We start from the raw sequence: 24,111 nt of genomic DNA on the forward strand, positions 1-24,111 counted from the left end.
TGAATGTAAATTCCCAGTGATCCGCCTAGCAGGTGCCACCGAGGTCCACACTACAATGGCCAGCACACCAGGTCCAGGGACATAGCACAGAAGGAAAGGAATGTAGAAGAGCTGGCACTGGCAGAAGTCTCCAGAACTGAGTCTCCTGCCCTACAGATAGATGCCCAAAGGAAGAGCCTCCAACCCTGGTCTACACCTGTACACCCTTGCGAGGGGCGAGTGGAACGGAAAACCACTGTGGCCGGCCTTCACTGTCACCTGTGCTCCCCCGGCCTGCCTGAGTCAGTGTGCTCCCTACAGAACACCTCAGGCTCTGGGTCACGTCCGACCAACTGCTTCTGAAAGAAGGATCTGTCCGTCAGCCATGCACTGCTCCCACTCTGAATAAGAAAACTCCATTTCCAAGATCAGTTTCTAACAGACTTACTTCACTTCAAAGATGTGAAAATGCCATGGAAAGAAAAATGTTTATGTTACAGGCATATAAGGAACCAGGATTTACAGAAAGAAAAAAGGCTGAGTTTCCTAAGCAGGTAAAAATTTAATTTTAATTCTACACTACTTATTAATTTCAACACTATATATACAACAGATAAAAACCTAACGATCACAAAACAAGTGGCAGTGTACCTTATAACCTATTTTGTACACACTGGTCACAGCCAGATCTATGACTCACAAGGGTCGTTCACTTTTTAACAGCTATTTAAATTGTGGAGCTGGCTGCCATGCTGAAGACAGCTGCCCTACCTTGGGTGGCTCAAGCAGGAGTTCATGAAAAGATCCGAGTCTTCCTCGGATGGCTTCTAGAACACTCTTGTTGACCGAACAAGCCGAATGACTCATGCCAGGGGGGCAGATCTCTATATGGCCTTCAAACCTGAAAATGAAGCAAGTCAGTTATACTCATTACTATTCCAGGACAAACCACGGTGCCCCATACCAGCATCCAGATGCACACACAGCACCTCTATCGATATGTAATGACCAAGTCAACATTTCCGAAGGGACAGAAAGCGCGTGGAGTAAAAACGGCAGGGGACCAGCTGGCACACCTAAAACCCAGAGGCCCAGAGCTGGGTGAGAAACTATATGTGATTCCCCCCCATATACCTAAACCGTCTTGTACCTGTTACAGTAACAACAGTACTCTAACCAGAACATCTGGAAGGCTGGAGCTCTGACCACTGAGTTACCACACTGCCTGCCATTTGGGATGTTAATAACAGTCCCTCCCTTGTTACTGTTGTTTCCTATTAAAAGACCTAAATTACTTCTCTCCATAAAGCTCAATCTATGTTCATTATAACCCACCCCCCTACAGGAAAAGTTATACATGGAATGAGACTCCCAAATCCCAGTGGGTATGAGTACACAGGCACAAGGATTCTCAAAATGGGGACAGGACAGAGCCCAAGAGGGGAGAAAGGACATCAGGATGGAGGGGCCTAAAATTGTAAGGATACTGTTCAAATTAAATATATAGGCCCTGGCCAGTTAGCTCAATAGATAAGAGCATTGGCCCAGCGTGTGGATATTCCAGGTTCGACCCCTGGTTAGGGCACACGTGAGAAGCAACCGTGCTTCTCTCTTCATCTCTGTCCCTTCTCCTCCCAGAGCCTGTGGCTCAGCTGGTTTAAGCATCAGCCCTGGATGCTAAGGATAGCTCAGTTGGTCCAAGTGTGTAAGCCTCAAGTACTAAAAAACAGCTTAGTTAATTGGAGCATCAGCCCAGATGGGGGTTGCCAGGGGGAGCCCGCTCAGATATACGCGGGAAGTCTATCTCCCCTCCTCTTAAAAAAGAAAAAGAAAACATTCCACATATGGAAGTGATTTCTTACTGCAAGAGTTACCTGGAACAGCATTCAGAAACTCACTCACTGGAAAGGGGAAGATCTTTTGCTTAGATTATAGGGCTTCTGAATGTGTAGAGGTTTTAATAATTTATGTGGCCAAATATAGCTTTTTTCATAATGGTTCTGTATAAAACCATACTTAAACCTTCTTCATAATCCTATAATTTTGAGTACTTGCATACTTTTCCTCTAGTATTTTTAATTTACTTCACCTGGAATTTATTTTTTATGTAAAACAGGTATAGACACATTTTTTTCCAAGTGGCGAGTCACTTCCTGAGCCATACGTACAGAACCATTGCCTTTCCACACTTAAGTGAAAAAAGCACACAAAACCAGATACTAAAGTGCCTTAATCATGCATATGAACTTCAGTATCACAAATGCTAGTATCACACTGCTGTGTTTATTACGTCAACGAGGCATTGTATATGCAAGAGGCAACTTATCTCAATCATGAGTCTTGCTCAAAATTTCTTGACTAGTCTCACATTTTAATTTTTTCAAAGATACACAAAAATTCACCAAACCCCAAACAAAAACCATGTTGACATTCCAAGTACAGCTTTATTGAATTTAGAACTCAGACTTGGAAAGGTATCAGAAGTGATGGGTATCTATGTACTGACAGTCCATTGCTTCTTACTGCTAAACAGCTATGATGTGGGCGTGCCACCGCTCTTGATCCGTTCACTGGCTGAAGGACACTGCTTGTTTACAGTTTACGGGATTATAAATAAAGGTGACATAAGTATTCACATACAACTCTTTGTGTGACAGTTTTTATTTCACTTGGGTAAGAGATTGTTGAATACAACAAAAAGTGTCTGCTTTGCTTTATAAGAAACTGCCAAACATTTTCAGAAGATGTCTATGCAATTGCATTCCCAGTGATGCGTATGACTTTTCAGTTGCTCCCCAACATCACTAGCACTGGGTATTTATCTATTCTTTCTGTTCGGTTACCATGCAGTAGGCTGAACAGTGACTCCAAAAGCTATGTCCACATCCTAATCCCCAGTGCCTGTGAATGTTATTCAAAGATATAGTTAACTAAGGATCTTGCGATTATCCTAGATCTAGGTGAACCTTAAATGTCATTGCTATTGTCCTTGTTGGAGAGGGCACAGACAGCAGGGGAGGCGATGTGAAGCAGAGGGAGAGGAGGCCAAGCCAGAAACACAGGCAGCCCCTAGACGAGGGAAGAGGCAGCACTGAGTATCCTCTGAGCCTCTGGAGGAAGTGTGATGCTGGTGACACCTTGATCCTGGACTTTTGGCTTTCAGACAGTGAAAGAAGAAATTTGTCATTTTAAGTCACAGAGTTTGTGGCAAATGGTTATAGCAGCCACAGAAAATAGAAAATACAAGTTGTTTAAAAGGCATGCAGTGGTATCTCAATGTGCTTGCCACGTGAATTTCATTGACAAATGCTGTCGGCCACCTTTTCATGTGTGTGTGTGTGTGTGTGCGTGTGTGTGTGTATAATATAGGTATATTATTTTTTTGAGTGCTCAAATCTTTTGACCTTCTGAAAAACTGGATTGTTTTTTTCTTGTTAGTTGGGATTTACAGTGAGTTCTATGATCCACTTCAAGTTAATTTCTGCATACTTTGCAAGGTACATAGTGTGGTCCAATTTTCTGCAGATAGATGTTCTAGTACCATATGGAAAAGGCTATCCTTTCTCCAATTAACTGCCTACAGACGTCGTTAAAAACCAACTGACCACTTGAAACCTATACAATTCTATTAACCAATGTCACCTCAATAAATTCAATTAAGAAAAAAGAACCCACTGATGATGTACGTGTGGGGCTACTTACAGACTTGTTCTGTACTAGGGATCTGTATGTCTACCCTTGCACCAATACCATATGTCTCAAATACTATCACTTTAAACAGGAGTGGCAGTACTCTAATTTTGTCTTTCAAAATTGTTTTGGTTATTTATTGTATTTGCTTTAAACTTTTATGTAGGTTTTAGAATTAGCTTTATTTCTACAAAAAAATCCAGTTTGGATTTTAATTGGAATTATACAAAATCTCTAGATCAACCTGACAACTCAAAAATACGGAGTCCTCTAATCCAGTGGTCCCCAACCCCCAGGCTGTACCAAATGGCCCAGTACCGGTCCGTGGGCCATTTGGTACCGGTCCGCAGAGAAAGAATAAATAACTTACATTATTTCCATTTTATTTATATTTAAGTCTGAATGATGTTTTATTTTTAAAAAATGACCTGATTCCCTCCCTCTGTTACATTCATTTAAGACTCACTCCTGATGCTTGTCTCAGTCATGTGATACATTTATCAGTCCCACCCTAAAGGCCAGTCTGTGAAAATATTTTCTGACATTAAACCGGACCGTGGCCCAAAAAAGGTTGGGGACCACTGCTCTAATCCATGACCAGTCTCTCTCTCCAATTACGTTGTCTTTGATTGAATCAATGTGCAATGCTTCTCAGTGTTAAACCGCACACGCACCTGGTTAGATTTACACCCAAGTACATATTTCCTTTTTTCTGTGCAATCTAGCAGTCATGCTCCTTGGTACTTATCCAAAGGAGCTGAAAACCGTTAAGTGCCTTTAAAGTAAATGGTACTTTATGAAAATTCTAAATTCTAATTGTTTGCTACTAGTATAAAGAAATATAACTAATTTTTGAATGCTGACCTTTTTTATAGCCTACAATCCTACTGCATCTACTTGTTAGTTCTAGCAGTTTTTCTGTGTATCCTTTAGAATTTTCAAGGAAGACAACAACCCTGACCTCTGTGAGCAGATTCCATGTCACACCTTCCTCTCTGGTCTGGGTGGCCGTCCTTTCTCCCGGCCTTCCTGCCCTGGCGAGGCCTCTAGCACGGGGCTGCACGGGGTCAGTGATTCCTGTCCTTTCTCCCGGCCTTCCTGCCCTGGCGAGGCCTCTAGCACGGGGCTGCACGGGGTCAGTGATTCCCGTCCTTTCTCCCGGCCTTCCTGCCCTGGCGAGGGCTCCAGTAACGTGGCTGCATGGGGTCAGTGAGAGCAAACATCCTCGCTATATCCCTTGATTTTAGGGGATATAATTTCAGCCTTTGACCGTTAATAAGAGTGTCGACCAGAGGTGGTTTTAACTTTTTAAGAGGGGCTTTATCAATTTCCAAGTTTCTTTCTATTACTAATTTGCTGAGTGGTTTTAGTACAAAGGAGTTTAATCACGTGATCACATGGTTTCAACTTTAGTCTGTTGATGTGAGCTATATTGATTGGTTTTTTAAATAAGACTTTATTTTTATACAGCAGTTTTAAGTTCACAGCAAAATGGAGAAAAAGGTAGAGAGACATCCCAAATATCTTCTGCCATGACACATGCATAATCTCCCCCATTACCACACCCCCTCAAAGTGGCTCGTCTGTCACAATGCGTGGACCTACAGTGACTCCATAATCATCCAGAGTCTGCAGTTTACACTGTCATTATATGCTGGTGCTGTACATTCTGTGGGCGTGGGCACATGTGTAACGACATGCCATTATGTGGTCCCATTCAGAGTATGCTCACTGCCCTGAAAGTCCTTTCTCCATCTGGTCATCTCCCCCACCCCCACCCCTGGCAACTACTGATCTTTTTACTGTGTCTGTAGTTTTGCCTTTTCCAAAAGATCATGTACTTAGGATCAGACAGTACGTAGCCTTTCCAGACTGGCTTCTTTCCCTCAGTATTACGCACTTGAGGTCTGTCAGGTCTTTTCATAGCTTCCTACATTGCTGGATGAACCACAGTTCACTTATTTATCCACTTACTCATTGACATCTTGGTTACTTCCAAGATCTGCCAGTTACAGACAAAGCTGCTATAAACACGTGTGCAGGCTTTTATGTAGACAGAGGCTTTCACCTCCCGTAGGTAAAAACGGCAGCTACGTTGCATGCTGAGTATGTTTCGCTCTGTAAGAAACTGCCAGACTGTCTCCCACAGTGGTGGCACCGCCTTGTGTTCCCACCAGCAGTGGATGAGCATTCCTGGGGCTCCACACCCTCCCCGACATCTGTGCTGTCAGGGTCTGGACTCTGACCATTCTCACCGACCGACTTCTGAAAGACGAGAAAGCCCGTGCATTGTCCGGATGAACCAGACTTCATCGTGATCCATTACCTGCTGAATACACAGCGTCAACTTAATTTGCTAATGCTTTCTTGAGGCATTTCGCACCTAAGCTCTTGCGGAATCCTGTTGTGTAGTTGCCATTCCTGTAATACTTTTGTCTAGTTGCAAAGTAACGCGAATCCCATAAAAGGAACCGGAGAGCATTTTGGGAGAACCCTTCCATCATTGGTAGACTTCACCAGTGAAGGTCTACTAGGCCCAGAGTTTTCTTTGTTGGAAGCTTTTTAAATACAAATTTAACGTTACCCATTTCTTTAGGAATGAGCTTTGGTAGTTTTATTCCTTTAAAGTTTTATTTCTCATTTTGCATCTTCTTTTTTTCTCAGTCAATTCAGCTAGAGATTTAATTTTATTATCTTTTTTTTTTTTTTTTTGCATTTTTCTGAAGCTGGAAACAGGGAGAGACAGTCAGACAGACTCCCGCATGCGCCCGACCGGGATCCACCCGGCACGCCCACCATGGGGCGATGCTCTGCCCATCCTGGGCGCCGCCATGTTGCGACCAGAGCCACTCTAGCGCCTGGGGCAGAGGCCACAGAGCCATCCCCAGCGCCCGGGCCATTTTTGCTCCAGTGGAGCCTCGGCTGCGGGAGGGGAAGAGAGAGACAGAGAGGAAGGCGCGGCGGAGGGGTGGAGAAGCAAATGGGCGCTTCTCCTGTGTGCCCTGGCCGGGAATCGAACCCGGGTCCTCCGCACGCTAGGCCGACGCTCTACCGCTGAGCCAACCGGCCAGGGCCAAATTTTATTATCTTTTCAAAGAAATAGTTTTTAGACTCACTGACTTTCTGTATTGTTTTTCTCTTCTCAATTCTCAACCACTTTGATTTCTACTCTTAATTCTGTCATTTCTTTTTTTTTTTTTTTTTTGTATTTTTCTGAAGCTGGAAACGGGGAGAGATAGACAGACTCCCACATGCGCCCGACCGGGATCCACCCGGCACGCCCACCAGGGGGCGATGCTCTGCCCCTCCGGGGCGTCGCTCTTTTGCGACCAGAGCCACTCCAGTGCCTGGGGCAGAGGCCAAGGAGCCATCCCCAGCGCCCGGGCCATCCTTGCTCCAATGGAACCTCGCTGCAGGAGGGGAAGAGAGAGACAGAGAGGAAGGAGAGGGGGAGGGGTGGAGAAGCAGATGGGAACTTCTCCTGTGTGCCCTGGCCGGGAATTGAACCCGGGACCCCTGCATGCCAGGCCGACGCTCTGAGCCAACCGGCCAGGGCAGTCATTTCTTTTTCTCTCTTCTTGCACTGGGTTTAATTTGCTCTTCCATTACTAGTTTCTTAATGTAGGAGTTTAGATCACTGGCATGACTTCTTTCCTTTGTTATATAAACATTTAATTTCCTCTGCTGTTTTTACTACATTCCATAAATTCTGACATGTTCAGTTTCCATTAGCAATCAATCAATTCAGAATATTTTCTCTCATTTTCTCTTTGACACTTGGGTTTATTTGTAAGTGTGTGGTTTCATTTGCAAATACTTGGAGTTATGGCTGCGAATCTGGTCGGTCTTGGTTAAAAGTCCCACGTGCACCTGAACAGAAGGCCTCTTCTGCAGGCGCAGGGGGAGGTTCTGAAAGTGACCCTTGGGTCAAGTGGATCGTTAGTGTCGCTCCAGTCTTCTGCTGGCTTCCTGACTTGTCTAGATATTATGTCAATTTCTACTGGGATGGTTTTAGATTTACAGCACAGAGAATTCTCATCTAACCCAGGCTGGGTTTCCCCTATTAATATCTACATTAGTATATTTGTCACAATTAATGAACCAATACTGATACATAAAATCCACAAATCCATACTTTATACAGATTTCCTTAGCTTTTACCTAAAGTACTGTCCCTACTCCAAAAATCCCACCCAGGACACCACATTGTATTTAGTTGTCACGTCTTCCTTAGCTTCCTTTTGGCTGTGACAGTTTGATCATATCTTACCTGTTAGGTATTTTGCAGAATATTCCTCAACTGGGATTTGTCTTATACTTTTCTCATGATCACAGGATTTGAAAGGGAGACCACACAGGTAAAATGCCACTTTCATTGCATCGTATCAGGGTACATACTGTCAACATAGCTTGTCACTGGCCACTGACTTTGGCCACCTGGCTGAGGAGGGGCCTGTCGGGTTTCTATCAAGCTCCTCTCCTCTCTCCCACTCTGCACTCCTTGGGAGGAGGTCACGATGTGCGGTCTACACTCGAGCAGGAAGTTCTCTCCTCCTCCTCCTCGAAAAGAGAGCACCTCCATGAAGAGAGCACTCCATGTGTGGAATGCTCTGCACAGGCAGCTTGCCCCCCACCCATTTATTCACTTATTTACATCAGTCAGTACTGATGTAATGATGTATGTTGGGTTCTCACACAATACTACTTTATTTCATTGTGGAAACTGTCCCAGCTTGGGTTCCCGTGTCCCTCTGCCAGACCCCTCACCGCAGTAGCCTCTGAGTACTTCCTCACCCTCGACACTACATGATGGCCCAGGCTCTTCTTGTGTATTTCTTGCACTAGTCCCAGAACCAGCCAGTTCTCCCAGGGGCCCTGATTCTAGTTATTGGGGAACGGTATTAGAAGCCAAGACCAGGGCCCTCGTACTTGTTTCTCATGGCAGCTCACCACCTGGAGGCTCTTGCAGCTCAAAAGCAACTGTCTTTTCTGTTTATCCATTCACAACCAGGATGAGTAACTAACTAATTCTAATTAGCCCACACTAATTCTTTCCTCGGCTACCTCTATGTACAAAGTACCCCAGTTCCTCAGTCTACACTAAAAATTTTAATGAGCACTAATTTACACTTCTCCTTTCTTGACTTTTGTTAAAATAATCCAGACTATTTTCAATAAATCATTCTTAACATTTAATTTGCATAGTCGTTGAGTTTTTACATCCCTATTCGTTTCGTTTATCATCATTTTTACCAATATATTTCTTTGCCTTCAACTCTTCATTCTAGCTTGGTCGTCTGTCTGGCTCGGGTAGAGCTAGCTGCCCTGTAATGAACCCAGGGGCAGAACACACAGACAACGGTCCTCCAGGGTCACTGTCCGGCCCCGGTTCTCGGCATGAGCTGGCTTTCCCCACAAGGGGCCTGGCAACCTGACTTACTTGTCACCGACCCGTTTTCTTATGCACACTGCCCTCTATCCTTGGAGTTTAGATAACTCAGGACAAGGCTAAAATCAGAGTCCTTTTTTAAACATTTAATCTTCCTTAGTATTTGACAAACCTTGTTTATCTGAGGATGAACTCCTAGTCAGAAGTGTTCTTCTATCATTTTTTTACTGTCGTATCCTCTCCATTTGCTTTAAATTGTGCAGTTACGTCGTTTCCCTACTCCACATTCATACGGCGCCCTTGTTCTGGGTGCACCCATTCTAAGTCACAATCTACCTTTACCCCACGGCACAGTCCAGCGTCACTTGACCAATACTGAGGTTCTGGTTCCCTTGTTTAACACAATGGACCCAGGAGACACAGTCCCCAATTCCAGTGGACCTGAGGCAGGGCCACCATGACACCATTCCACTGCCACTACCAGAGTGAACAAAGCAGGACAGCTGGAGGGCGCGAGGCGGGCTGGGTAAGTTGTGCCCACTGCTTTGCCAGGAACAACGATGGCAACATGAAAAGCGAATCCAGCAGCCTGGATGGCCCAAATTTTCCACACTGACAGTGAACTTCCCTGTCCCCCTGCGTGCCCACACTGACAGTGAACTTCCCTGTCCCCCTGCGTGCCCACACTGACGGCGACCTTCCCTGTCCCCCTGCGTGCCCACACTGACGGCGACCTTCCCTGTCCCCCTGCGTGCCCACACTGACGGCGACCTTTCCTGTCCCCCTGCGTGCCCACACTGACGGCGACCTTCCCTGTCCCCCTGCGTGCCCACACTGACGGCGACCTTCCCTGTCCCCCTGCGTGCCCACACTGACGGCGACCTTCCCTGTCCCCCTGCGTGCCCACACTGACGGCGACCTTCCCTGTCCCCCTGCGTGCCCACACTGACGGCGACCTTCCCTGTCCCCCTGCGTGCCCACACTGACGGCGACCTTCCCTGTCCCCCTGCGTGCCCACACTGACGGCGACCTTCCCTGTCCCCCTGCGTGCCCACACTGACGGCGACCTTCCCTGTCCCCCTGCGTGCCCACACTGACGGCGACCTTCCCTGTCCCCCGCGTGCCCTCTGGGAAGAGCACACACAGTGTGGAGATGCTCACACACCCAGCCCTCCTGAGACTGCCATGCTCCGGGGAGTGATGAGAAAACTGACAATAAGTAAATCAGCACTGGACACAAACTGTAAAGAGTAACATGACAAATATTAAAGGACTAGTCCAGGGACACACACATGGGAAAACCTACTTCTGATTCTGAAACATTTAGCACAAATTCCCCCTAAGGCCTCACGCCCCTGCCCATCCTTTACAACAGCCTTCTGATGCACTGCCCTCACATGTGAGCCCCCCAAAAAACCACCCTGAAGCCTCAAGTTACCACGCAGAGGGAAGGCTCACAAGGCAGAGTCCCCGAATGAACACTTGGGGGAGATGTGCCCACCAACCAGGAACCCGTTTTCATACACAAGAAACAAGCTTCTCCTGGGTCTGAGACAGCAGACGTTCCCGATGACAGCGCTTTCCACAGCAGTGTCCCCATACCCGTCACAGCACCCGCAGGAGCAGAAGCCACGCGCCGCCGAATTTCCCACGAATCCCGTACTGCACTCACAAAGCATTCACACAGTCTATCCAGCGGAAAGACACTGTACCCATGACAAGGCCATGACACTGTACCCATAACAAGCTCAGTTTTCAGCTCATTTTGTAGGAGAAAGAGAAGCTTACGCTGGTCGCCGCGTTTCCAGTAAGGTCAGCAGGATCTGAATCGCACTGACTATGGCCGATTCGTTTTTATCCTTGTGGAAAATATTTGATAGAAGCTGCTCTATAATTTCTTGCCTAGGAAAACAAATCAACAGTTAAGGGCTAACTGTAACATCATTTATCAGTAATCACTTCAGAGAAAAAGGTCATGGTACCAGTGAGACAAACATACAAGCATCAATATCTCTCATACATTTTGTTTGACTCCACAGTAGTCTTTTTGATACTTGTCAAGTAGACGAGTGAGTGACACAGCTTACTGTAGATGTAGCCCTCCCACACATACTCCTACGTACAGATCCCACACGTTCCCCTCCCCTCATTTGGGCCCTGCCAGCCTCTGCCGACTTCTTGAGAACCAACAACTACAGTATTTCAGGACTAAGAGTCACCTCCCACTCGAGCCCAGGTGTGGCTGTGGCGGGGGCAGCGCTGGGAGGTAAGGTGGGGTAATAAGATTCAGACTTTTCACCCCCCCCCCAAGAAAATTTTTTCCCAAAAGGGCTAACTAGAACCCATAAATGTTTTCCCACAATGGCATGGATGTACAATTAACAAACATCTAACAGGTAAGAGAGAACATCAATCCTTGGCTTTCATTCTACAACTAAACTTTGGCAGATCAGAATGACATGGTAGGAACAGGTCTGACTGCACTGGAGCCCAGAACGTTCTCTGCAGGCGCTGCTGTCCCAGGCCCCCCTCCCCCCAACACACAGCAAGGGGGGGAACCTGCCGAGGAAACGTCTACGGACCCTCGCAAGGAAAGCTGCCACTCCTTAGGACCTCAGCGACTTTCACAATCCATGTGAAAGTCGCTGAGCCTCCCTCACAGTGTGAGACACGGTGGGCACCCCTGCTGCTCACGCCAGTCACCTCAAGCACAGCTGCGCCCACAGTCCCCGAACACCAGCTCCGTGCCAGGTTAGGGCAGTCAGGAGGAGAGAACCTCTTTGCTTTGGGGGAAGTGAGTAAAACTGGCATCTAAACTGACTTCTGAGGGTCCCCCAGCCGGAAGCAGCTCTCAGGCATCCCCAGACCTGCACTAAGTGACTTGTGAACCTCTACCTAAGAGCACTCAAGCAGTCACTCAACACGCAGGCACAAGGAGAAATAACAGGCCTGGACTGTGCTCTGGAAGACACACTGCCTTTTTTATAGTAAATATGTATTTTCTTCAAATAGCAGTTGCGCCCCAGGAAGGGGGTGCCAACGTGGCATTGACTGCAGATGCCCACTGTCGCATCCTGTGTCCTCCTCTCACCCCTCCTTATCAGGAAGCACTATCGCACCGTCACAAGCACTGTGCCCAAGAGGAGTGGCTAACGAGGATGCCCTTCACCATTTCACAGCTGCACCAAATGCCACGTCTGCTCTATCCAAGACAGCATTCCACTAACGGACAGAAACGACACACTAACCGGGACACAGCCAATGCTTAAGATGTCACACAGCAGCTAAGCCATGTTCTGAGTCAACATACAAATACCTCTGAATACAGAAGTCACCAACCGTGGGACTGAGCTTTTCAAATAGGATAAAACGAATGCCTTCATATCTTTAAGTAAGGCATTTATTTACACGTGAAGGAAAATATACTCGTTTTCACATTGAAAACAATGGAGCTCTTAGATGAGCATCAGGAATGCCCAGGGGCTGAGGTGTCTGGAGCCCCTGCTTCCACCTGGTTTTCACACGAGCAGTTGGAGGACAGACACACTTTTGTAAGACTTACTGGGTTCAATTCAGCTCACACCCCTACTCATTCTGTTAATCAATGTTAAGAATTAAGAGCTGCATAGTCCAACCCTCTCCAACACAACTTTTTTTCAAGGAATTTTTTAACTTGAAAACTTTCCAGAGCCACTAAATTGAATATATTCGATTTAAGTCCAGATTTCTTCCCAAGCTAATATTCATTACCTAACACTTCAGTCCACTTTTGGTACGCCTTAGAGATCTTTTTGTCGGGAGCCGATCCACTAATGCTGGCTAACTAGGTCACAGCAGAAGAAGATCCACAACTGCTGGTTGACAAAGTCACAGCAAAAGAAGATAGAGTTACCGCAGTAAAGACCAACAGCTGCGGGTTGACAAAGTCACCGCAAGGAAAGGCACGATACTTCCCCCTTTAATCTTTTGAATTAATCTGGCCTTATATCCCCCCTTTTTCTGGGTGTGTGCTATTATTTGTGGCACAGGGATAATAGTACCGTACTTTCCCTGTAGATTTGTAGTAATTTCTTTGGAAATGAGACAGAAGGTGTAAGTTCCACAGAAAAGCCTGTAAGCCCCTTGAACTGGGCTCATAGATATAAGAGGCTGGCTATGATATCCCTCGTAAAGGGTTAAGTTTGTAGGAGAATTTCTTATTATTAATCATGTTAGAAAGAATATAGCCAGAACTTAGCTAGTGTATGAATATAGTAAATAAATAAAGTTTGACCAGACAATAGAATCTTAGATAAGGTGTTATGGAATGACCTGTTGCATGGCCTGGGATAGGAATGCAGTCAGCAAGAAAAGGATGTTTTGCTAAGAGAATTGTTTTATGACTGAAGGCAGTTGCTGGACTTTCTCAGTGAGACACTCATGAGATTTATAAACTTTCCCAAAAATTATTTCTTCTGATAATGAGAGGTATGGGGGGAGGCATCCATAGAAGCAATAGCAATTAATGTCTTCTGAAATTATGTTGCTACTAAGCTATCTTGCGAGTGCACTCTATATATCTTTAAGTAAAAGTTACTCTTAATGTTAAGTCAGTTTCTCAATGGGCAAGCCTTTTGTTATCTTGTGAGAAAAGCCAGGACACTGCATAAATTCCAGGCCATTTGCCTGAGCAAGCGGTGGTCATTTGCTAGTCCCTTATGATTTTGTCTGTTAATCTCTCTCTGCCCCTTGACTCACAACAACAGTAAAGTTGAGTTATTAGTTAAGTACTAATCCTTTAAAAGCTTTTACCGATGTTATCGCTATTCAAGTTATTTTTTAGTTGTACTTTGAATGATTTACCACCTGATCTGTAGTTTACAGATGTAAACTAACTGTTATCTGGAAACATGTAAACATAGTGAAACAGAAGCAATGATTAATACCATGTAATTGTAACTTGGTGTGTGGGTATAAAAAAGGAGCTGTACTAGCATTTGGGGGAGATGCCTGGCAGTAAATGCTAACTAGAGAATAAAGAGAAAGAAAAGAATTCGGCTCTCTCACTCGATTTTCGCCGACGCCGTCTCCTCCTGTGGGACCCCTGGATCCCCCCCGGGGCTGGACCCCGGCATTTGGCGCCTGATACAGGGACCTACAGGTAATCCCCCTCGTTGTCTCGGGACGGCTAGGACTCCACTCAGGGTGCTGCAGACCCCCCTGTAAGAAAGACAGGGTGAGGATAGGTGGAGAATTTCAGAACTTAAGATTTTGAGAAGTCATGGGCCATACGGAGTCTAAAGAAAGAAGACTCTTTATAAAAGTCATTAAGTATACACTTTCCCAAAAAGGAGTTAATGTTTCCTCTAAACAAGTAGCTCGTTTTATGAAATTCATACAAAAATGTTCTCCATGGTTTCCAGATGAGGGAACGCTTGATTTCGAGGAATGGGTTCAAGTTGGAGAAGATTTAAAACTTTATTATGAGCTACATGGACCAGAAAAGGTCCCAGTTGATACATTTGCTTTATGGAGCTTGATTAAAGATGCCTTAAATCCAGAACATGAGATGCATAAACTTTCTAAGGCAACTGCTCCTCCAAAAGAAGAGACTCCGTTAATTAGAAGTAAAAGGCAGTCTCAAGATACTACAAATCATGCTATGGCCTCTTTAAAATTAAGTAAACATCAGGATGATAGTGAAAATCTTTTATCTCCAACAGATGAGGCTGAATTAGAAGATGAGGCAGCTAAAAATAATAGGGATAATGAGGATTGGAAGTCAAAAACAGTCTTGCCCATATTATATTCCTCCAAGACTGACAAAAAGGATGAAAATAAGGCTATTAAAATGTCTTTGCCTCTACCAGTACAATCACCAGATGATAATGAAAAGAAAAAATCATCAGGGTTAACAGGGTTGCAGAAGGCAATTCAAGCTTCTTGCGACCAAGGGGAAACTGATTTGGCATTATGTTTCCCTGTGGCTGTGGCTGGTGAATTTGATGATGAGGAGGATCCTACATGGGAGCCGCTTTCTTATAAATTATTGAAAGAGTTGAAAATGGCTTGCAGTCAATATGGACCCACCTCTCCTTATACTATGTCTTTGGTGGAAACAGTTTCTCATAATTGGATGACTCCTTATGATTGGGAACAAGTGGCTAAAGCTTGTTTATCTGGAGGAAATTATCTCCTTTGGAGAGCTGAATATGAGGAGCAAGCTAAACAACAGGCAGTTAGGAACAGGAGGACTCATGATCCTGTGATTAGAGAAATGATTACGGGAGAAGGAGAATTTGCTGATGTTAGTGAACAGTTAAAACTTTCAAAAACGGACAGCCATTAGGACCAAAGTTAGGAATAGAATGGCAGCCCCCACAAAATCAAAATCTAGCAAGCAATCCAAGTAGTAATCAGGGAAACTGGCAAGGGGGCCAGCCTCAGGCCCCGATAACAATTGGGGCCAGCCTAAATCCATTTGTCAACTCCGGTCTGTCTCAGACCTCACCCGGGCCTCCCGCGTGGCAGGCGGGAGTTCTACCACTGAACCACCCATGCCTCCATGCAAAATATGAGAAGCAAGCCTCTTGTGGGGGTTGAAATGGAGGGATTCCGGCTGCCGGTTGCAGCAGCTATTAGAAGTAAAGAATGATTAGAAAACTGAGATGAGTTTTAAAGTTGTGTTATTATCTGATTTTCTTTAGTAAAATAGAAGGACTTAAGAGTTTGGAAAAATTACAGGTTTTTTTGTTCTCCTCTTTCTCTCAACTCATTTTATTTCTTTCCTGTTCTATGCCTGAAAAGAGGGCAAAGGGAACACCTGTTTGGATATGACTAAACAGAATCTCATAAACGGCCGTTCTTGAAACTTTTCAAGAGAGAGTTCTGTTTAGTTTCTATCCAATATGTTCCAATCAAAATAGCCCTGTGTAAAAATCAAGCAGGCCATACTCTAATCTCTAAAATCCCGGGTTTCTCTCTAATTTGTCTGATTTGTCTACTTTGTCTGATTCTTGTTTGTGTTTGGTCTTTGTTTAATGTTGTCTAAATGTAATTTTTTAAGTTTTTGCATGCAAAAATTGAATATGCCAGCTCTAATATTATAAAAATATCATTCCTACAAATTTATAATTTTAATTGAAACAAGTAAAGCGCGCTCATTTAAATTTAAATAGTATGAAACATGAATCCTAAAAACTTGTTAATTTTGACTAAACTGCTTCAAGCTTCAGGCTGCTTGCTGCTGCTGCAGAGCATGAAGCAGAGTAGATTTGCCTAACAAAGGTGTAGAATTTTTTACTATAGAAAAATAATAAAAGTCACTAGAGTTTTCCAGCTTTAATGTGTTCTTTAAATTGCCTGTTAATTAATGAAGTAGAAATGTTTTTATGAATATAGAAAACTCGTATACTGAAACTCCTGCAAATCTTTTTTATCATGCTTCTTACTTTAAAAAATTTCTTTTAAATGCTGATATACAGGATTATTCAACAGCTGAGAGATGCTGGAATCCTACAGGAGATGCTGAACCTGTTTCTTCTGCAAACTTTTACCCTCTTTTGTTTGATCCAGCTAATAACGCTGTTTTGTCTTTTTCTAAATAGTTCCAGATATACGGAAATGATTTATATAGGTAAATAAGAACCCTTAAACCCCTCACCAGTTGCGGTGCCTCATGGCTACAGTGTAATTGTTATAGATTTACAGAATTGCTTTTTTACTATACCATTAGCTACACAGGATTGTCGAAGGTTTGCATTTAGTCTGCCATCAGAAAATTTTAAACAACCTTATGAGAGATATCAATGGAAGGTATTGCCCCAGGGAATGAAAAACAGTCCCACGCTTTGTCAAAAATTTGTGAATCTAAATTCAGATTGCTTTTAGTAATTTTACAGGGCAGGTTTTATTTCATCTTCCTGCTTGCCCACTGCTGCAATTTCTAAAAAGACAATCAGTAATTTATCCCACTAAGACTTCTAGAAATCTGCTGCCCCCTCCCAGCCAGAAGGAGACTCCTGTGCCACCCGCATCACCAGTGACTTTCCAGCAAACGCCATCAAGGAACTCTTCGTATAATCCTGTTACTCGAGGGATACAGCGATTGTCACTACAGGAAGCTAGACGACCTCCCTATCATAGTCAATGGATGATTCACTCTACTCGAACTGTCAACCCACAAACCTGGGACCAGTTGAAGGCATTGACTGAGAGGGCTGATTTAATTTGTCATCGACAAAACATACATCGTAACCCTGTTAATATGTTTATTGCTATGCTAGCTGTACTTTCAATTCAGGTACTTAATGTTGAGGCTACTGGACAAAACAAATCTTATTGGGCTTATATTCCAAATCCACCATTAGTTAAGCCTGTTACTTGGGGAGGAGATGATATACCTGTGTTTAATAATCATACTAAGTTTTTGGGAGGATCATGTAGTTCTTTTATTATGCATAAAACTAATTCAAATTTCTCATTTCATGGAAAAACGGATAAGGTACCTATATGTTTTATGTTTAATAATACTCACAAGATTTCTGGATGTTTTTCTACTACACTTAAGACTATTTTAACTGACTCTCCTAAAAGTAATAAACCTGGACACCCAACAAGAGACTTATGGTCTCTCACAATTTTAATGCCTGGAGGCCCTGACACCCATGAGTATAATCCTGTTACATTGCCTCCTAAGGGATTTCACCCATGTAAACTTTATCCTCCAAAAAAGGCAACTCAAGAGCCTTACTGGTGGTCTGTGGAGAATAGATTTGGTTTTCCCCCCATGGCAAGAATGTGCATATTACAATTATATGAATTATACTGCATATGCTGTTAATTTCACTGTACAAGATTGGTCTAGTCCTTATTTTGAATATGATTATAGAAAATTAGTGCAGAAAATGAGAGACGATTACAGTTGGTCAGATAAATATAATCCTTTAAATAAAATCGTCACACGTTGGCAGTCTGCTGGATGGATACCTGCACAGCTGACTTATCAGGATGAATTAATCACCAGGTATCAAACAAAGCTTTGGCAGCTAATTGCAGCTGCTGTACCAGCATATTTAGTTAGGCCTTACCCTTATCCTGCTCAGAATATTTTTGTTCAGGCTTGTGTACAGGCTCCTTATGTACTCTTGATTGCTACAATGGACAGTAATCTTTCTGTTAGTACTTATAATTCTATGTTTAGCATTTCCTGCTCTCGCTGTGTTTTAACAAACTGTCTATCATATGACACCAAAGCTCAAGTTATGTTTATTTTGCGACAGCCACCTTATGTGATGTTACCTGTTAATCTGTCTCAGCCTTGGTATGATGACCCAGGGTTGCATGCACTACAGGCTGCTTCTGAAGCGCTTGCTCACCATCGAGGAAAGCGATTTGTTGCTGAATTGATTTTGGGAATTACTGCTCTTATTGCTATTATAGGATCTGTAGCTGCTTCCACCACTGCTTTAGCTCAATCAGTTCACACTGCAAATCATGTGGATAGTTTATCTCGTAATATATCTCTTGCATTAGCAGTACAGGAGACTATAGATAGGAAGTTAGAATTGAAAGTGAATGCTTTAGAGGAGGCTTTTATTCACATATGTAATGAGCTGTTAGCTATGAAAGCTAGAATGACTCTTAGATGCCATGCAGGATTCAGGTGGATATGTGTGACTCCTTTAGAATACAATCAGTCTATCATAGCATGGAATAATGTACAGAATCATTTGTTAGGTGTATGGAATAATAGTGATATTAGTTTAGATTTGAGGGAATTACATCAGCAGATACAAAACTTAGGACATTCAGGCTCTTTAGTCTCTGCCTCAGAAGTAGCTGATCAATTTGTTGAAAACATTAAAAGTATGTTTTCTATGCATGGCCTGACCTCTCTGGCTACTGATATAGGCATAATAATAGCTGTGGCAATTATCACTCTTCTTGTCCTTCCAGTCATGTTCCGACTCTTAAACAGCAATCTCAGAGAAACAACGGTGAAAATACAAAAGCTTTATTTAAATAATAAAAAAGGGGGAGATGTCGGGAGCCGATCCACTAATGCTGGCTAACTAGGTCACAGCAGAAGAAGATCCACAACTGCTGGTTGACAAAGTCACAGCAAAAGAAGATAGAGTTACCGCAGTAAAGACCAACAGCTGCGGGTTGACAAAGTCACCGCAAGGAAAGGCACGATACTTCCCCCTTTAATCTTTTGAATTAATCTGGCCTTATATCCCCCCTTTTTCTGGGTGTGTGCTATTATTTGTGGCACAGGGATAATAGTACCGTACTTTCCCTGTAGATTTGTAGTAATTTCTTTGGAAATGAGACAGAAGGTGTAAGTTCCACAGAAAAGCCTGTAAGCCCCTTGAACTGGGCTCATAGATATAAGAGGCTGGCTATGATATCCCTCGTAAAGGGTTAAGTTTGTAGGAGAATTTCTTATTATTAATCATGTTAGAAAGAATATAGCCAGAACTTAGCTAGTGTATGAATATAGTAAATAAATAAAGTTTGACCAGACAATAGAATCTTAGATAAGGTGTTATGGAATGACCTGTTGCATGGCCTGGGATAGGAATGCAGTCAGCAAGAAAAGGATGTTTTGCTAAGAGAATTGTTTTATGACTGAAGGCAGTTGCTGGACTTTCTCAGTGAGACACTCATGAGATTTATAAACTTTCCCAAAAATTATTTCTTCTGATAATGAGAGGTATGGGGGGAGGCATCCATAGAAGCAATAGCAATTAATGTCTTCTGAAATTATGTTGCTACTAAGCTATCTTGCGAGTGCACTCTATATATCTTTAAGTAAAAGTTACTCTTAATGTTAAGTCAGTTTCTCAATGGCAAGCCTTTTGTTATCTTGTGAGAAAAGCCAGGACACTGCATAAATTCCAGGCCATTTGCCTGAGCAAGCGGTGGTCATTTGCTAGTCCCTTATGATTTTGTCTGTTAATCTCTCTCTGCCCCTTGACTCACAACAACAGTAAAGTTGAGTTATTAGTTAAGTACTAATCCTTTAAAAGCTTTTACCGATGTTATCGCTATTCAAGTTATTTTTTAGTTGTACTTTGAATGATTTACCACCTGATCTGTAGTTTACAGATGTAAACTAACTGTTATCTGGAAACATGTAAACATAGTGAAACAGAAGCAATGATTAATACCATGTAATTGTAACTTGGTGTGTGGGTATAAAAAAGGAGCTGTACTAGCATTTGGGGGAGATGCCTGGCAGTAAATGCTAACTAGAGAATAAAGAGAAAGAAAAGAATTCGGCTCTCTCACTCGATTTTCGCCGACGCCGTCTCCTCCTGTGGGACCCCTGGATCCCCCCCGGGGCTGGACCCCGGCATCTTTTGGTACGCCTATCTTTACCATTCTCTTTAATCTTAGCTCATTTCAAACTTTTCCTTAAGTGCTAATCTGCAATTCCATTTATTCAAATAGTTCAAAGTGGTACCTCACCTGTAAGTTGTTTGGCATAGTAATATAAAGATTAAGTAAGCTCTCTACTACATATTCACAGTAAATTTGCCTAATAATATTACACTACATTTTACATAATAATTGATCAAATATGTAAAAATTATGATTAATAAAGTTTACTAATTTCATAGAAAGAAGCCTTTTGTCACAGTATTTTCTGTCAACAGACACTAAAAGAACCACCATAATGTGGAGGCATGCTGATATTCAAAGGGGTTGGTTCTCATTTTTTAAGAACAGTGTGGGAAGCACATAAGTCTCCCCACTGTTAAGTGTGGGGAAGGTTAACCCAGTGACACTGTGGAGCCCCAGCCCTTCAGGTCCATGTATTTGAAGAAACTTACTCTAGCTAACAGTCAATGGTATCAATTCTGAGCATCAAATGACAGCTGCCTGACCCAGGCCTAAAGGCACAGCCTGAAACGCAGCAGCCTGTGCACACGGATGCCAGTGGCCGGGCCCCCGGCAGTCAGAGCTGTGTGAACAGAGGACGGCAGTGGTGGGGAAGAACCTGGTGGTCACTGCTGAGCGCCCTGACACTCAGGGGGAACCATGACGTCCAAGACAGGACCCATCCACATGCAGCCCCTGAACACACGAGATATAACCTGTCTGAATGGACCCATCTTAACTGTAAAATACACGCTGGACTCCCAAGACTCTGTACAAAGAGGAGAATACAGAACAGTCATTTTTGAGTATCCCAAATTTCCCAGATCCCCATGGATATCAAAATCCAAGGATGCTTGAGTCCCTTATATAAACTTGTGTCAAGTATTTGCAGATAACTTACATACACCCCAACCTGTACACTTTAAAACTCTAAGTTATGTATAATACCTGATATAATGTGAATGCTACATAAATAACTGTTATGCTATAGGGGATAATGACAAGGGAAACAAGTCTACACAAGTTCAGTATGTATTACACATCAGCAACATCATGACACTCTTTCTCCTGAATACTCCCCCCCCCCAATATTTCTGATCCGTGGGTGGTTGAATCCACCAATGAGGACCTGCAGCTATGGAGGGCCAACTATACCTCATGAACAGTTTTCTTAAATGAGCATATGTTGAAATATTATTTTGTATCTACCAGACTAAAATTAATTTCACCCATTTTTTAAATTACATGCGGCTTATATTATGTTTCTCTCAAGACAGTGCTGCCAACAACCACGTGAAATCGCTAGTATTCAGTATTTTTAACCTACTCAAATGGCAATTTTACATGGTTTAGCCTAATACTACTACAGTTACTAGTGCCTGAATGGGAAATGTCTTGCAGGTTATAAAAGGAGTGCATCCATCCGCCACTGTGCCAAAAATGACTGAAATGGGGCAGGTAAAATAACATTTCACTGAAAAGCTGAAAGTCTCAAATTTTGCTACTTAAAAGAGCTAGTCAATCCTGCCCTGTTCTGTAACACACACTGGGAAATACAACTTCACATCTCAGAAGACAGAGTTTAAAACAAGATACGTGGTCACGTGTTCCTTACTTTTGTCATACTTGCCAAGTAAATAAGACATGCCAAAGTTTACCTTAACAAAAAGGCCTTCCAGGTAGTTAAGCCAAAAGGTGTGACTGAGCCTCACTATACAAGAGGACTGACACAGGGCTGACAAAACCCTCAAAAAGAACAGCAGCAGCAATATCAGAAATGAGACAGCCATTCATGCTCAACATTAACTTTCTAATTATTCATCTCACTGGGGAAATGTCTGGTTTTTCTTTATTAAAATACTTCCAGCTGAACAGATGCAGGTCACACGCATGCCCATGTTTGATGGTCAAGACTCTTTTTGGCAGAAGCAGTAGGAAGAAATGAAACATACATGATATGCACCCCTTCGAATCAGGGCTGGGAAGGTCACCCTTAGTCAGCTACGAAAGTCAAGTCAACCCTCAGAAGGGCTTCTCATAAGAACTGTTCACTAAAATAGGTCAGATTAGTCTGTACATAAGACATTCTCCACCAAAGAACCCGTGAAGGCCATGAGTACAGTTATGATTTGGCTACCCCACCTTAAGATGGCCTTATAGAATTTTAGTTTAAACTGTTTGGAAGTTCAGAGTCTATGTATAAATGTCAATTTATTTATTCTTACCCTGCAGGTTTTTACTGGGAATCACAAATGTCTGGGATCAGACCAGCAGTTTTCCTACTTTCTCACCCACCCAAGGGTATTATTTTTCAGGGATGTGATTTCCACACAAAGGACACTTACCAACCTCACAATGGCAACACATCAAATAGCATCAACATGAACAAAAGACAAAAAGAGAGTTTTAAACATACTTTTCTAGAGTGGCAAGCAGAGGGTCTGGTTCTGCACTGTTCTGAATTTGTAACATCTGGTCTCTGCTCAGGCGAACAATTTCACAAAGTGACTGTGATGCATTTGAATGCCGCTAAAGGAAAAAAGTACAATTTTAACTATAAAACATGTCAAAGGTAAAATTTATAATAAAAAGTTAGGGAGGAAACTGCTTAAAACATAACACAAATTACTGGCCATTAAGCTGCAGTGAGTACATAGTCAAGCTCAAAAGAAACCCCATGTCAAGAGCACAAGTATGCTATTCTGCCTGGTTAATGAGCTTTACCCAACAACAACGCACAATGCAGAAGACTATATCTGTGGAGAGGTAACAAAAGTTTTGGTAAGAGGCCCTGGCTAGTTTGCTCAATGGATAGTGCGCCAGCCCAGTATATGGACATATCCGGTTTGATCCCCAGTCAAGGCACACAGGAGAAGCGACCATCTGCTGCACTCCCTCTCCCTCTCCCTCTCCCCTCCCTCCTCCGCTCCGACTGGTTCAAGCATGGCCATGGGTGCTGAGGATGGCTCAGCTGGCCCGAGCACATCTGGCCTCAGGTACTAAAAATAGCTCAGTTGATTTGAGCATTGTCCCAGATGGGCATTGCTGGGTGGATCCAGGTTGGGGTGCATGCAGGAATCTGTCTCACTATCTCCCCTCCTCTAAGATTAAAAAAAATCATAAAAAATAAAAATTTTTGGCAAGGAAAAGCTTCTACAGTGAAATACTTGAAAAAAAGTCCCCAAATTTACACTTTTACCAGCATAGAAAGATACACACTCTTCTTTGGATTAAAAAAGCAGATACCACTTTCTGGAATATACCAATGGGTAGGAAATATTGCACCTCCCCAAGTGTACACCTGGTGCTCTGAGCCCTGCCTGCAGCACAGGTAGAACAATGATAGTCCAGCACAGGTGACAATACACACCAGGATATCAACATCAACTGATTGAAATAAGGAAATGTTAGCATTTCCTTAATAACTATAAATTAGTCAATACAAGCTTAGCAGGTAATTTATCGCTTTAATTCAGGAGTATCAATGGATCTGTCCAAAGGGCAAAATTAATGTTCTCGGAAGTCAAGTAGGGAAGGTGCTGATACCCCACACACTCCGGCCCTCACAGAACAGGCTGCTGCAGGGTGAGGCTACTCCTTTCTCACTCTTGCTGGGGCCCTGCGGACGGGCAACACCTGTGAGGCCATCAAGCTCATCTGCTCCAGAACTAAACCAAATGATGAGC

At 43.3% G+C, this 24,111-nt stretch overlaps 1 protein-coding gene across 23 annotated transcripts in view; it reads right to left on the reverse strand.

Moving 5' to 3' along the window:
• Positions 1 to 24,111, reverse strand: part of PPP6R3 (protein phosphatase 6 regulatory subunit 3) — a 144,521-nt gene that overhangs the window by 41,053 nt on the left and 79,357 nt on the right. For all 23 annotated transcript variants that reach the window (XM_066385313.1, XM_066385167.1, XM_066385082.1 and 20 more), the window contains 3 exons: positions 22,842 to 22,954; positions 10,847 to 10,960; positions 751 to 880 (listed from right to left, as the gene is read on the reverse strand). In XM_066385313.1, the coding sequence (XP_066241410.1) occupies positions 751 to 880; positions 10,847 to 10,960; positions 22,842 to 22,954 (357 nt within the window). The remainder of the gene's footprint in view (positions 1 to 750; positions 881 to 10,846; positions 10,961 to 22,841; positions 22,955 to 24,111) is intronic.

Source organism: Saccopteryx leptura, chromosome 1 (genome assembly GCF_036850995.1).
Source record: "Saccopteryx leptura isolate mSacLep1 chromosome 1, mSacLep1_pri_phased_curated, whole genome shotgun sequence".
NCBI lineage: Eukaryota > Metazoa > Chordata > Mammalia > Chiroptera > Emballonuridae > Saccopteryx > Saccopteryx leptura.